Source organism: Ascaphus truei, unplaced genomic scaffold, assembly GCF_040206685.1.
Source record: "Ascaphus truei isolate aAscTru1 unplaced genomic scaffold, aAscTru1.hap1 HAP1_SCAFFOLD_1622, whole genome shotgun sequence".
Lineage (NCBI taxonomy): Eukaryota > Metazoa > Chordata > Amphibia > Anura > Ascaphidae > Ascaphus > Ascaphus truei.
The window spans coordinates 45,388-60,196 of record NW_027454513.1 but is presented as its reverse complement, the minus strand read 5'-3'; the positions used below and the strand labels follow the sequence as shown (position 1 = coordinate 60,196).

Here is a 14,809-nt window from a genome sequence, read left to right as displayed (position 1 = left end):
ACCTATTCCTGAGCCACCATATGCCTTTTGTCACAGAATGCCGTGACGGTCGCCATAGTCTTGATCATCTTTACAAAAAATGCATCTTTAGAATGTTCCGTGGCTGGAACTTCACTGCATTTCAAACACTAACATTTCAGGGATGAGACCTCAAACTTTGATAACTCATAACTGGTGCCTGCTTCTTCTGCGATAAGGAGCTGCCTCTGTTACCAAATTGCTTTAAGACCACTTTGGCAGTGTGTGGGTTAGCGCGCAGCATCCATTGCTCCATGCCTGGATATGGCGACCTGCTGCTTTGCCATGTGTGTGCCTCTGCAGACACGCTGGAGGTCGTTCCGTGTAAGACGGCAGCTGGACCACAGGCAGAGTGCCGTGGCGTTTATCCACGCTTTGTGGAGGGGATGCAGCCAGCGACGGAAGTACAGGAGACACATTCAAGATATCACGCTGCTCCAGGCCCTGTGCAGAGGCTACTTGCAGCGACGGAGGTACGGGGGGGGAGGGATGGGGACGGACATGGGGGGCAGTGGTTTTAAAGCAGTAATGTGCTCTTCTCACCGTGAAATGTAACCGCCTTCTCTCATTTTTAGCATTGCTGCGGTTTGCAGCAACCCCGCTCATTAAGAAAAAAAATTGAATTTTGTAAATATGAGTTGCCGAAAATTTGTCTCGTGGGGAGATTAAAATGGCTGCAATCCACTAAGAGTAGCATCTGTTGCATACACATATACATACACATATACATATATATATATATATATATATATATATATATATATATATATACATACATAGATATATACATATATATAAAACAACTGTAAATATTACTGTATGTTCATTTGCATGTCTTAGACAGGTCTGCAACCCTTGCTGCAGTGGAAGCGCTGTATGCTGGGCGATAATGGGGAAAGACAGGGTTGCAGACCTGTCTAAGACATGCAAATGAACATACAGTAATATTTACAGTTGCTTTATGCTTTACTGTGGAGGGTTTTTGTCACTTTTTTTACCCACCATAACCTTAATAATAGTGGTGATTACCTAGTCTAGTCTCAAACCTGCTTAGCCATTAAGACCAACCTCACACTGATGATACCCATCAAGGTTGAAACATGTCTGTGAGTGGGTTTAATGGCTTTGCATCTCATCCCAGCCTCTGTCTAAAAGCTGTGTTTAAAACAGCATGCATTGGCTTGAGGATTTGCTTGTGTAATACGAGCTTGAGACAAAAGGTGGCACTGAGTGTTCATTTGCATGTCATTTCCCAGTATCCCTTGCTGCAGTGGAAGCGCTGTATGCTGGGCGACAATGGGGAAAGACAGGGTTGCAGACCTGTCTAAGACATGCAAATGAACATACAGTAATATTTACAGTTGCTGTATGCTTTACTGTGGAGGGTTTTTGTCACTTTTTTTTACCCACCATAACCTTAATAATAGTGGTGATTACATATATATATATATCTGTATGAATGTATATATAATAGTCTGATTTCTGATTAGCTAAGCTTGTTGACTACTGTACCTGTGTGTACTCCGATGTATCATCCACGATGTAACATTAATGAAAAGAAAGAAATGGCGGGTGAGCAATGTCCGCCACCATTCACCCACATTAAGAAGGCAGGTGTTGCCATGGTAACAGATTATGCCGGTGAAATATGGTAATAAACAGATGCAAACTCGGCAGAAAATCAAGATTTAGTTGAAATGAAACATTAGAGATTAACACGGCAGGAGCTGCCAAGGTGTCACTTTTTGTGACTTACTACCTGTGTTATGTTCTATGGGATGTTACACATTCGTCCATCAAGTTCAACCTACGCTAAATGTGGATGACAGATACTTTATCCTATAACCCTATTTACAGTATATTGATCCATAGAAAGGCAAACAAAAAACCCCAGTAAAATATCATCTAATGATATCTCATTAGGGGAAAAATAAGTCCATTCCTGACTCCAAGAATTGGCAATCACATTACTCCCTGGATCAACATCTTTCCCATGTATACTTATTTGGTATATCCCTGTATTTCCTTTCTAAAAAGATGTCCAACCTTTTTTTTACACATCTATTGTATCTGCCATCACAGTCTCCATGGGTAATGAATTCCACATTTTCAAAATTATCATATCCCCTCTTAGCTGCCTCTTTTCTAATGTAAAAAAATCGAATTTAGCTAGCCTCTCCTCATAAATCAGATTATTTGTCCCATGTATTAATTTGGTGGCTCTTCTCTGCACTTTCTCCAATTTATAATGTCTTTTCTAAGGACTGGTGCCTACAATTGTACTCCATATTAAAGGTGTGGTCTTACTAATGCTTTGTAAAGGGGCATAATTATGTTTACTTCCCTTAAATCCATTGGCCATTTATTGTAAGATAAGATCTTGTTTGCCTTTGCAGTTACTGCATGACTTTGGGCACTATTGCTGTACACTATTTTGTACATTAACCTCTTGTGTGGAACCGTATCAAAGCCTATGCAAAATCTAAGTAGATCACAATAATTTAGTATTTTCTATAAATACTTTTTAGTGTAATTTTCAATCCCCAATATAATAGTGGTTGGATGGTAATGTTAATATAATATCCGTCTTACCAGGTACAAGGAGATGGTGTCTGAGAAGAGGAGACAGGAAGCCCTTGAACGAGAAGAGGAGCATAAATGGAGACATGACAACTCTGATGGAATGCAGAAGGCAGAAGAAGAGGAGAAAGGAGGGAGAAGGCAGAACGAGGTGGGGCAGGGGGAAGCAGAGGTGATGCCCGAGGAGAATCCAGGGGAGAGCCTAGAGAGCAAGGAGAAGCTGACAGAGTAAGGACCTGCAGATATGTGGCATATCGGTCTGTGTGTACTTGTATCTGTATGATTCACTTATCAGAGAGAGTGACTGAGCATGGACTTCCCTTCCATCCATTGCCCATTTATTGTAAGATAAGATCTTGTTTGCCTTTGCAGTTACTGCATGACTTTGGGCACTATTGCTGTGTACAAGCACTCCTAAATCCTTCTCCATCAAGGATTCCCCCAATTTATCCCCATTTAATTTGCAAGTCTCCTGTTTATTCTTGTTTCTCAAATGCATAACCTTACATTTATCTGTATTAAACCTCATCTGCCATTTACCTGCCCAAGTTTCCAGTCTCCCCAAGTCCTTCTGGAGAGAAATTACATCCTGCTCTGATTCTACTACCTTACACAATTTAGTTTCATCAGCAAAGATTGAGACTTTGCTCTCGATGCCAACCTCAAGGTCATTAACAAACAAGTTAAAAAGCAGGGGTCCCAGTACCGATCCCTGAGGTACTCCACTCACGACTTTAGCCCAACCTGAAAAAGTTCCATTTACGACAACTCTATGTTGTGTATCCTTCAACCAGTTTTCAATCCAGGTGCAAATATTTTTAGAGTCCAATTTGCTTTATTTTGTACATTAACCTCTTGTGTGGAACCGTATCAAAGCCTATGCAAAATCTAAGTAGATCACAATAATTTAGTATTTTCTATAAATATTTTTAGTGTAATTTTCAATCCCCAATATAATAGTGGTTGGATGGTAATGTTAATATAATATCCGTCTTACCAGGTACAAGGAGATGGTGTCTGAGAAGAGCAGACAGGAAGCCCTTGAACGAGAAGAGGAGCATAAATGGAGACATGACAACTCCGATGGAGTGCAGAAGGCAGAAGAAGAGGAGAAAGGAGGGAGAAGGCAGAATGAGGTGGGGCAGGGGGAAGCAGCGGTGATGCCCGAGGAGGAGAATCCAGGGGAGAGCCTAGAGAGCAAGGAGAAGCTGACAGAGTAAGGACCTGCAGATATGTGGCATATCGGTCTGTGTGTACTTGTATCTGTATGATTCACTTATCAGAGAGAGTGACTGAGCATGGACTTCCCTTCCATCCATTGCCCATTTATTGTAAGATAAGATCTTGTTTGCCTTTGCAGTTACTGCATGACTTTGGGCACTATTGCTGTGTACAAGCACTCCTAAATACTTCTCCATCAAGGATTCCCCCAATTTATCCCCATTTAATTTGCAAGTCTCCTGTTTATTCTTGTTTCTCAAATGCATAACCTTACATTTATCTGTATTAAACCTCATCTACCATTTACCTGCCCAAGTTTCCAGTCTCCCCAAGTCCTTCTGGAGAGAAATTACATCCTGCTCTGATTCTACTACCTTACACAATTTAGTATCATCAGCAAAGATTGCGACTTTGCTCTCGATGCCAACCTCAAGGTCATTAACAAACAAGTTAAAAAGCAGGGGTCCCAGTACCGATCCCTGAGGTACTCCACTCACGACTTTAGCCCAACCTGAAAAAGTTCCATTTACGACAACTCTATGTTGTGTATCCTTCAACCAGTTTTCAATCCAGGTGCAAATATTTTTAGAGTCCAATTTGCTTTATTTTGTACAGTAACCTCTTGTGTGGAACCGTATCAAAGCCTATGCAAAATCTAAGTAGATCACAATAATTTAGTATTTTCTATAAATACTTTTTAGTGTAATTTTCAATCCCCAATATATTAGTGGTTGGATGGTAATGTTAATATAATATCCGTCTTACCAGGTACAAGGAGATGGTGTCTGAGAAGAGCAGACAGGAAGCCCTTGAACGAGAAGAGGAGCATAAATGGAGACATGACAACTCCGATGGAGTGCAGAAGGCAGAAGAAGAGGAGAAAGGAGGGAGAAGGCAGAACGAGGTGGGGCAGGGGGAAGCAAAGGTGATGCCCGAGAAGGAGAATCCAGGGGAGAGCCTAGAGAGCAAGGAGAAGCTGACAGAGTAAGGACCTGCAGATATGTGGCATATCGGTCTGTGTGTACTTGTATCTGTATGATTCACTTATCAGAGAGAGTGACTGAGCATGGACTTCCCTTCCATCCATTGCCCATTTATTGTAAGATAAGATCTTGTTTGCCTTTGCAGTTACTGCATGACTTTGGGCACTATTGCTGTGTACAAGCACTCCTAAATCCTTCTCCATCAAGGATTCCCCCAATTTATCCCCATTTAATTTGCAAGTCTCCTGTTTATTCTTGTTTCAAAAATGCATAACCTTACATGTATCTGTATTAAACCTCATCTGCCATTTACCTGCCCAAGTTTCCAGTCTCACCAAGTCCTTCTGGAGAGAAATTACATCCTGTTCTGATTCTACTACCTTACACAATTTAGTATCATCAGCCAAGATTGAGACTTTGCTCTCGATGCCAACCTCAAGGTCATTAACAAACAAGTTAAAAAGCAAGGGTCCCAGTACCGATCCCTGAGGTACTCCACTCACGACTTTAGCCCAACCTGAAAAAGTTCAATTTACGACAACTCTATGTTGTGTATCCTTCAACCAGTTTTCAATCCAGGTGCAAATATTTGTAGAGTCCAATTTGCTTTTAACCTCTTGTGTGGAACCGTATCAAAGCCTATGCAAAATCTAAGTAGATCACAATAATTTAGTATTTTCTATAAATACTTTTTAGTGTAATTTTCAATCCCCAATATAATAGTGGTTGGATGGTAATGTTAATATAATATCCGTCTTACCAGGTACAAGGAGATGGTGTCTGAGAAGAGCAGACAGGAAGCCCTTGAACGAGAAGAGGAGCATAAATGGAGACATGACAACTCCGATGGAGTGCAGAAGGCAGAAGAAGAGGAGAAAGGAGGGAGAAGGCAGAACGAGGTGGGGCAGGGGGAAGCAGCGGTGATGCCCGAGGAGGAGAATCCAGGGGAGAGCCTAGAGAGCAAGGAGAAGCTGACAGAGTAAGGACCTGCAGATATGTGGCATATCGGTCTGTGTGTACTTGTATCTGTATGATTCACTTATCAGAGAGAGAGGCTGAGCATGGACTGGTCATGTCTGCGATATGTTTCCTGTATAGTAATATATATTTTTCCTTAGTAAAGGAATGTATATTTATTTATAATACATACACCTTCAAAATGCAGAAGTATGTATATGAATTTGTACATGCATACAAATATATGTGTGTGTGTGTCTGTGTATGCATACAAATAGGGGGTATATATACACATCTGTGCAAGGGGGTTGAAATACATGGATGAGGGGGGGGGGGGGTTGGAAATACAAGCAGGGTGTGTGTATATATGTGTGTTGTTTCACCTTCCAGGAACAAACTCCAGAGGAACCCGTCCAAGATCAGCGAAGCCAGCACCATCCAGAGCTCCTGCGACTTGGCGGGAGGGAGGAAGGTACATAGGGAGGGGGAGGGAGGAAGTTATATCAGGGGGAAGGGAGGGAGGAAGGTACATCAGGGGGGAGGGAGGGAAGAGTGTGAGCTGTGTGACGTGTCAAACCCTCTTGCAGCGCTCACATGTTACACCCCCCATTCTCTCACCCCATCCTCAACCGCAACCCGCTTCTGTCTCACCCTCCCTTCTCACTCGCCCCCTTTCTCTCTCGCCCCAACCTTTTCTCTCCCCCCCACCCTCCCTTCTCTTTTGCCCCGGCCTTCTCTCTCGCCCCGACCTTCTCAATCCTCTTGGGTAACAGAGGGAACACCTCCTTGTTGCCGTGGTAACACTGATCCCTCCCTCAGAACCTGGGAAACCATCACTTCGGGGTGCACGTGGGGGACCTGATCAGTGAGACGTCCTCGGTGCCCGTTGTCATGGAGATGCTCTTAGAGTACCTGGAGATGTACGGCCTGCACACGGAGGGCATCTACCGGAAGTGTGGGGCAGCCAATCGCATGCGAGAGCTCAAACAGTCCCTGGAGAACGGTGCGCTGGGATTGTGAGGGAACCGGGGGAGGCACACATTTAGGGACAAATAAGATATTATCATTTAAATGTGCAATCCCTGGCAGTTCACAATGAAACTACATTTTTGTAAAGAATGTCATTTTCCTGTAACATACAGTAACTGGGCTCAAAGCAAAACATTGGCTGCTGTCATTATTTGGGAAATAAAGCATTTAAAGGAGGGAGGATGCTTCTCAGCAGTGTTTACTCAACCTCTGGCCACCCTGTGAGAGCCAATAAAGATAAGGGAGGAGGGGGCTTTGCCTGTGCAAACTCCTGTTCAGCACATGGTGAAATCAGACAAAAGGGAAGCCAGAGGAAATCGCCCCCCCCCTCCCAAATCTCAGCTCATCGTGTTTACAAAGGAACTTGAAATAATGAATAATATATACTTATAGGTGTTATATATTTTTGTTTTTTTAAAAAGGCATAAGTCACCCAGGTGTGACCCCTTAAACATCTCACGGTCAGTAGTACATTTTGGTCCTAGGAGGGACTGACCCTTTAAACAGTGGAATAATATACAGGCAGTCCTCGGTTATCCGACACAATGCGTTACTCAAAATGGCGTTGGATAGCGAAACGTTGTAAAGCGAAACACGTTTTCCCACAGGAACACTGTTTAAATGAAAGGTTCCGTTCCTGAAGGCATTTTTAACACTAAAATACACCAAATATTTTACACAGGCAATAAGATATGCAGCACACACATACATTATATAGTGTATATACTGTATTATATATATATATATATATATATATATATATATAATATAACATAATAAATAATATATTATGTAATATAATATAATATTATATATATGCTCTTACGACGCTTTGCAACGTTGTTTATGTGTATATATATATATATATTTATACATACACACATACACATAAACAACGTTGCAAAGCATCGTAAGAGCGCTGGATAAGCCGTTTTGGCGTTGTAAAAATGAACATAGTTATGCATTGCATAGCGCTGGATAAGCCATTCGTTGTAAAGCGAAGCGCTGTAAAACGAGGACTGCCTGTAATCGTCTTTAACACATTTAATTACTCTTAACTTTTTTCCTGGCAGACTACACAACGACACACTTCAGCTTACCAAAATGTTTTCATAAGGCCAGGTCCCCGCTGGCTACTGCAGCGACCGCTGTGGCGGACGCTGCAGGGACAAGAGCCGCCCCACAATGGGGCCGGGCCCGCTGCGAGTTTTTGAGGTACACATGAAAATTGAGATAGGAACTAGCGACAGAGCGCTAGGCCACGCCCACCGGCGGTTTAGCCAATGAGGGCGAACCTGCCAGGTGATGTCACGGCCGCGCCCCAGTAATGCCCCCCCCCCCTGTCTTTCCCCTTGCAGCTCTCTGTAGACCGGAGAATTCGCAGGTGCGTGCAGCGCAGGCAGCGTGGCCGCAGCCTAATACTTATTTTTGTGAGGAGAAAAAAAACAATATTTCCATGTATCTAAAATGTTTTCTCTGTATTTGTGCTCCGCGGATAGTGCCTATAAAAGGGTGATGGGGATCGGTCATTACAAGTCCTCTTGTTTTCTCACATGTTTTCTGTCTCCCTTCTGGACAGACCCCAGCTCTGTGAAACTGGATAATTACCCCATCCACGTCATCACTGGCATCCTGAAGCAGTGGTTGCGTGAGCTCCCGGAGCCACTCATGACCTTCGCTCAGTACAACGAGTTCCTACGAGCCGTGGGTAAGTGCAGAGAGGAAGGTAACCCTCCCTCTGTAGAGTCGCGGGGCTTAGTGACAAATTGCAGAGAGGATCTCCACTGCAGAACACGAAATCCTGGATGGGCAGGAGAGATCTACAGTACCTTTGTGCTTTATCCTATGGTGGGAGGCGTAGACTCCATTGGCCAGAGATACTTTGTCACCCTGAGGTGAAAGGGAGCGATGCCGTATGCGCCTTATTTTTGGGTCACACTCAGTGGAACATCTACTCGGTCTGTTTCATTTTAATGTTGGAGGGACAGACTCCACCGGCTAAAAGTCCCTTTTGTTTGTGTCACTGTGGAAAGGGAGATATTGCATGGGCCATAGGCCTCTTATCTCTGTGTTAGACTTGGTGAACAGAAATCCTTTCAGTCTTTGTCACTCTGCTGGTGAAGCGACAGACTCAGTGGGCCATAAGTTATGTCTGTACGTCTGTCAGCTTCAAGTTGAGGGACAGACCACATGGGCCATAGGTCTCTCCTGTTTGTCACTGTCACCCAGTGGTTGGTGTGACACACTCCATGGGCCATAGGACTATTATGTCTGCCTCTTTTTACCAGGGGTACGGACTCTGGGTCAGGCTCAGTGGGACATGGGTGCCTTCTGTCTGTGCCACTGTCACCTGCAGTGGGAATGACAGGCGTCATGGTCCATAGTCCCCTTTGGTCTGTGATGCCCTGCAGTAGGAGAGTCAGACTCCAGGATCTGTGCCACACTAGACGAACAGACATTTACTTCTTTATCTCCACTAACCCTTGTAGCGCCTGAGGGGTCTGCCATGCACTGCAGAACAAGGTGTCCGGCCTCTCTAGCACTGAAGGTGTTTAGTAAACCTCTCCCACGTCTCCGTTACCCATCTATTGCTTTGCCTTCTCCCTTTAGAGCTCCCTGGGAAGCAGGAACAGCTGTGTGCCATCTACAAAGTTCTGGGACAGCTTCCCCAGGCCCATTACAACACTCTGGAGAGGCTGATCTTTCACCTTGTCAAGTAAGATGCAGGAGAGGTTGCAAACCCCTTTGTGTGATTGCAGGGGAGGATGCAGACCTGTAGTGCTCAATGTCAGTGTGCTGCTAGGAGTGTTCCTGGGCATACAGGAGCGGGCCCCAACTCTGTGTTCAAATGAGTCCCTCACTTGTCAGTGTATTGTTTTAATACACATAATATAATTTTAAATCTAAGATTTAATCAACCTAAATTCTGTGTGCATCTCCCCGGAGATAATCAGTCTGTAGACTTTCGTACACTTTTTAAATGGCTGTTTCCTCTCTTATAGACGTACGGATGAGGCCTGCATCAGAGAATCGGGGATTGTGTGTGTTATTTATTCCCAATACTGTATATATGTATTATTTATATGGCATTATATATATATATATATATATATATATATATATATATATATATATATATATATATATATATATATACACACACATATATACACACACATATATACACACACATATATACACACACATATATACACACACATATATACACACACATATATACACACACATATATACACACACATATATACACACACATATATACACACACATATATACACACACATATATACACACACATATATACACACACATATATACACACACATATATACACACACATATATACACACACATATATACACACACATATATACACACACATATATACACACACACACACACACACTTTGCCTTTAACCCTTTAACCCCAAGAGGACTTGCTAAGCAATAGCAAACCCAATGTATTGTCCCCCCCACAGACCACAGATGGAGAGAATGTATTGCTTTGCACAGGGATTCCTTCCTGTGTCTTCCTGCATATAGTGAGGTGTGGCTGTGTAACCACAGGGCATTTTCCTCATATCTGTAAGCAGTGCTGGCCGCTCAGGAATCACATTAGTTAGGAAGAATGTACAGATCCATTATAGCAAGGGTGCTCAACTCCAGTCCCGAAGCCCCCTCCCCCCCCCCAACAGGTCAGGTTTTCAGGATATCCCAGCTTGAGCACAGGTGGCTCAGTCGAAGCCTCTGATAGAGCCACCTGTGCTGAAGCAGGGACTGATTGAGCCACCTGTGCTGAAGCAGGGATATCCTGAAAACCGGACTTGTTGGGGGAGCTTGAGGATGGGAGCTGAGCCCCATTGCATTATAGGGAAGTGCAGAGATGAAGAGGTGCATGTTACAGTGCTCTAATAACTGGGCAGTGAGGGTCACACCTGGAAGGCTCCGTCTGCTAAGCAGCCCTGGAAACACGGGCTCAGATAGCCCCATGCCTGCTGAGAGCCCAGCAGGGCAATGCATTGTGGGGCATTCTCTAACGCCACCCTATTTTGCAGAGTGGCTGTGATGGAAGATGCGAACCGCATGTCCTCAAATTCCTTGGCCATCATCTTCGCGCCCTGCCTCCTGCGCTGTCCAGCCAACTATGACCTACAGACCACCCTGAAGGAGGTTTCCAAAACCATCACGTAAGGTTTCGATTATGCCGGCGTTTTTTGGTAAAATCACAGCCTAATTCAGGCGCCCGCCTGTCCCTTTCCTTCCGCCCATTCAGGGCATGTTATTTATTTGCTTCGATATGAGCTGTTGAAATATTGAAGGACCGGGAAGTCAGAATGTCGCTCCCTCCCAGGCCCAGCGCAGTCTCAAAGTTACCGTCGTGATCTGCGCTGCTGCAGATTGAGACAATCAAGGGAGCAAAATACTGTTATGCGCTAAACTCGTGTAGGTTTTATTTGGGGGGGGGGGGGGGTTTCTGCCTTAAAAGAGGTAAAATCTTCTCGAGCAATTCAGCCCGGATAGGGGCCTTGGTCGGAGGCTGCACCCGTTGTAAACGGATTAAGGGAAGGGGAGTCTAGTGGTTAATTCACTGCCTTTGAAGTGGGTGTGCAGTGCCGGCACCATGTGACCACCCAAAAACTGAGATAGTAAGCTCAGAAGACAAGCTCCTGTGTCTGACGCTGCGGTGTGTAGTACCGGATAAGACGACTTTCTCGTATGATCTGCACAGTGATTCTGTCCTATCCCCGTGGGCCCTGCTGTCGCACTTCAGAGCTGTAATCTCCCGTGTTCTCATGTTTCCATAAGAAATGTTTTTGTTTTCCAGCTAATTGACCAAGTCGCAAACTAATGGTTTCCTGCCGAAGAATTCATTGGGAATACATTTGTGGGGTTTTTAAAGGGAACTTGGGGGAAATAATGAAATAAAACGGGGTGGATATTTTGAAGACTACGGTTTGCCCATCTCAGACGGGGTTAGGGATGCCACCTCTATTCACCCCTTCCTTGCCAGAGGGGTCAGGGACTTGTTATAAAGCAAGGGGTTAAGTGGAAGGCTCTGTAACCCGATTGTCCTTGTGCTTCCCCTGTAGGTGTGTGGAGATGCTGATTAAGGAGCAGATGAGGCAGTACATACTCAAAATTAAGGAGATTGGCATGATGAAAGCAGCAGAGACACAAGCGCTGTGTAGCCTGTCCCTGCTCAAACACAACACGGTGAGTACCCCAAAAAAGCCCTGCAATGTAATGTTTCTGTGGAGGAGGCAGTCACGCAGCCCCTTCTGTGGATGAGATTCCAGACACTCACACGGGGGAGGAGGGGGGGGGGGGGGGTTAGGGGTGGTGTCCCTCTAGATGTGGGGTCCCACACACACTCAGGGACCCCCTCCAAGATGGGATGGCGGAAACTCACATGGGGGCCCCCTCTGAGTTGGAATCCCAGAAACTCACACCCTTGCAGTTAGGGAGCTGCCCTTTAAAGTGGGAAGTTTCTCCTTGAGTCCCGGTCTAAAAGAACATATTGTAAGTTGGTGAAGTAGTGAGTCGTTGCTTCAGTGTTCAATGCTGGCTATAGAAGCATCTCCTGTATACGCCTGTATCCCCTTCCATGCACGGGAGGGGTTATACATAGATACATTTTTTTAATGAGTTAATTCTTGGGATATTTGTATGCAAAACCCGACTTCCACATCAGTATTCTGCTCCCTGAAGACAGTTTTCCTTTCTCTGACAGCCTTGGCCTGTACATTTAGGATTTATTTCTCCTTATGAAGGGATCCTGGTTGCTCCACACCGCCCTCTCCCTTGCACGCCTGGAATTGCTTCTCCCGCGGTTTGGAGCACAAGTTGGGTTTCCCTGTGATAAGAGTGGAATCCAATAATACTTGTCACATATTTATTTTAGTATAGCTATCAAAGTTTAATTTGACTAAATACCAATATTACATTCATTTTTTTTTTTAGGTGGAATGCGCCCCGAAGGGATCTCCGTGTTCTAATATTCTCTGAATATATCCCAGGTAGCACACACCTCTCTATATTAATACTCGGTGAGTTATGTCTGTCTATCTCTCTGTCTATTTCTCAGTCTATGTGTCTGTCAGTCAGTCTGTCTCTGTCTGTGTGTCTGTCTGTGTCTCTCTGTGTGTCTGTCTCTCAGGCTCTCTTTGTGTGTGTCTCTCTGTGTGTGTGTGTGTGTGTGTGTTTGTGTCTCTCTCTCTCTGTCTCTTTCTTTCTGTCTCTCTGTGTCTCTCGCTCTGTGTGTGTGTGTGTGTCTCTCTCTCTCTCTGTGTCTCTCTCTCTGTGTTTCTCTCTCTCTCTCTCTCTCTCTCTGTGTCTCTTTGTGTCTCCCTCTCTCTCTGTGTCTCTCTGCGTGTGTGTGTCTCTCTCTCTGTGAGTGTGTGTCTCTCTCTCTGTCTCTCTCTGTGTGTTTCTCTTTCTCTCTCTCTGTGTCTCTTTGTGCCTCTTCTCTCTCTCTCTGTGTGTGTCTCTGTGTGTGTCTCCCTCTCTCTGTGTGTGTGTTAGAATCACGGCTAGGCTCCGCCCCCTGACGCGGTACACGGCGGTGCCCGCAGCGTGCGCAGACCCCTTTCTGCGCGTGTGCGCCAGCCAACCAGAACAACTTATTTAAGGAATGAATCCATAAATAAATCAATGAATTGGGCACGTATCAATGCACACCAAGGGAGGAGAATGAAGTATCAATATATCAGAAAATATTTTAATTCCCATTCAATGTTCATACCCCTTGGATGGACTGGATCTAAGGTGAAAATCCAATACATTTCTCTTCGATTGAGGAAATTAAGTCTGTCTCCTCCCCTGGTATGTGGAGACACATGTTCCAAACCAGAGAAATTAACATTAATTATACCGCCTTGCAAACAGCTTGAGAAATGTCTGGATACTGGATGAGACAGATCATGTCTTGTGATTAACCGAACATGTTCAGATATCCTAGTTTTCAAGGGTCTCATTGTACGACCCACGTAACGTTTGCCGCAACCACACCAAAGTGTGTAAACGACAAAACTTGTATGACAATTAATAAAAGTTTGAATTTTATAACAGTTTTTTGACTGTGCGCTTTTTACTTTTTTTAAAGGTCTGGCATACTGACAGAAATTACAATGGCCGCAACAGAAAAACCCATTGGGGCTGCCACGGATATGACTACTCACTAATGGACTGAAATACACTTGGGGAAATCGATGATACAATCGTTTTAGCTTTTTTGAAGACTATTCTTGGTCCTTCTTGCAGAATACGTCTAAGATCTGCATCTAGTTTTAATATGTCCCAATGGTTTTTTTATGATGGTACGGATTTGGTTAGCTTGTTTATTAAATTGTGTAATGAATAAAGGTTTCTGAAAACCCTGTTTGATGTCTTTATTGTGAGTTTTATAACAAACTAAATATTTTCTATCAGTGAATCTAGCTTGTTCAAATGCGGATTGTATATCATCCATGGCGACCATGTGGTCCGCCACCGGACAAAATCTTGTCGCCCGTGGCGATCGGGTTTGTTGACCACTGTGTATTATACATATATAAAATCAATGTCAATCTCTCCTGAGCTTGTGTTGAACGGAGTACATTTATAGCGTGACCCATGTCATTGTCCTGTAAGAATAAAATAAATAAATACGTTTTGCTTCACCCCTGCTCAACACAAAAACTTAAATTTTCATAGAACCGTAGGTTTATTTCGAAAAGTACTGTGTGTGTGTGTGTTGACCTCACTAACCAAACCAAAAAAAAAAAGCCAGAACCCATTAACCAGTGTCAGGATGCCCCCTCTTAACAATTTCCAAATCAGCAATCCCGCCTGGGATCTTACCTGATCCGCAGTTCCTCAAGGTACTATACGGGAGGGGAGGTGTTCCCTACCTGTCTTCCGATGTCCCCCGTGGGAAACTTGAGTCAGATCTGGAAGAAAGCAGAATAGGTTATTTCGGTGTAGGTATAGTGCAGTTAAGATAAAACAGAGAGAGTGGGTGA

General features: G+C 44.1%; 1 protein-coding gene across 1 annotated transcript; it reads left to right on the top strand.

Moving 5' to 3' along the window:
- Positions 1 to 282: 282 nt before the first annotated feature.
- LOC142476622 (uncharacterized) lies at positions 283 to 14,185 on the top strand. The gene is made up of 13 exons (XM_075581839.1): positions 283 to 491; positions 2,614 to 2,826; positions 3,599 to 3,814; positions 4,588 to 4,803; positions 5,566 to 5,781; positions 6,150 to 6,231; positions 6,579 to 6,762; positions 8,368 to 8,496; positions 9,399 to 9,504; positions 10,865 to 10,996; positions 11,900 to 12,023; positions 12,771 to 12,856; positions 13,912 to 14,185. The coding sequence occupies exons 1-12, from the start codon at positions 283 to 285 to the stop codon at positions 12,813 to 12,815; spliced, it is 1,872 nt and encodes a 623-aa protein (XP_075437954.1). The 3' UTR covers positions 12,816 to 12,856; positions 13,912 to 14,185.
- The last annotated feature ends 624 nt before the right edge of the window (positions 14,186 to 14,809 follow it).

What these genes read in the sequence shown, in the direction of transcription:
- LOC142476622 (XM_075581839.1), top strand. Translation starts at nt 283, where the DNA reads ATGGCGACCTGCTGCTTTGCCATGTGTGTGCCTCTGCAGACACGCTGG. An exon ending in AGCAAGGAGAAGCTGACAGA is followed by an intron (nt 3,815 to 4,587) that starts GTAAGGACCTGC and finishes CCGTCTTACCAG; the next exon opens with GTACAAGGAGATGGTGTCTG. An exon ending in CTGATCTTTCACCTTGTCAA is followed by an intron (nt 9,505 to 10,864) that starts GTAAGATGCAGG and finishes CCTATTTTGCAG; the next exon opens with AGTGGCTGTGATGGAAGATG.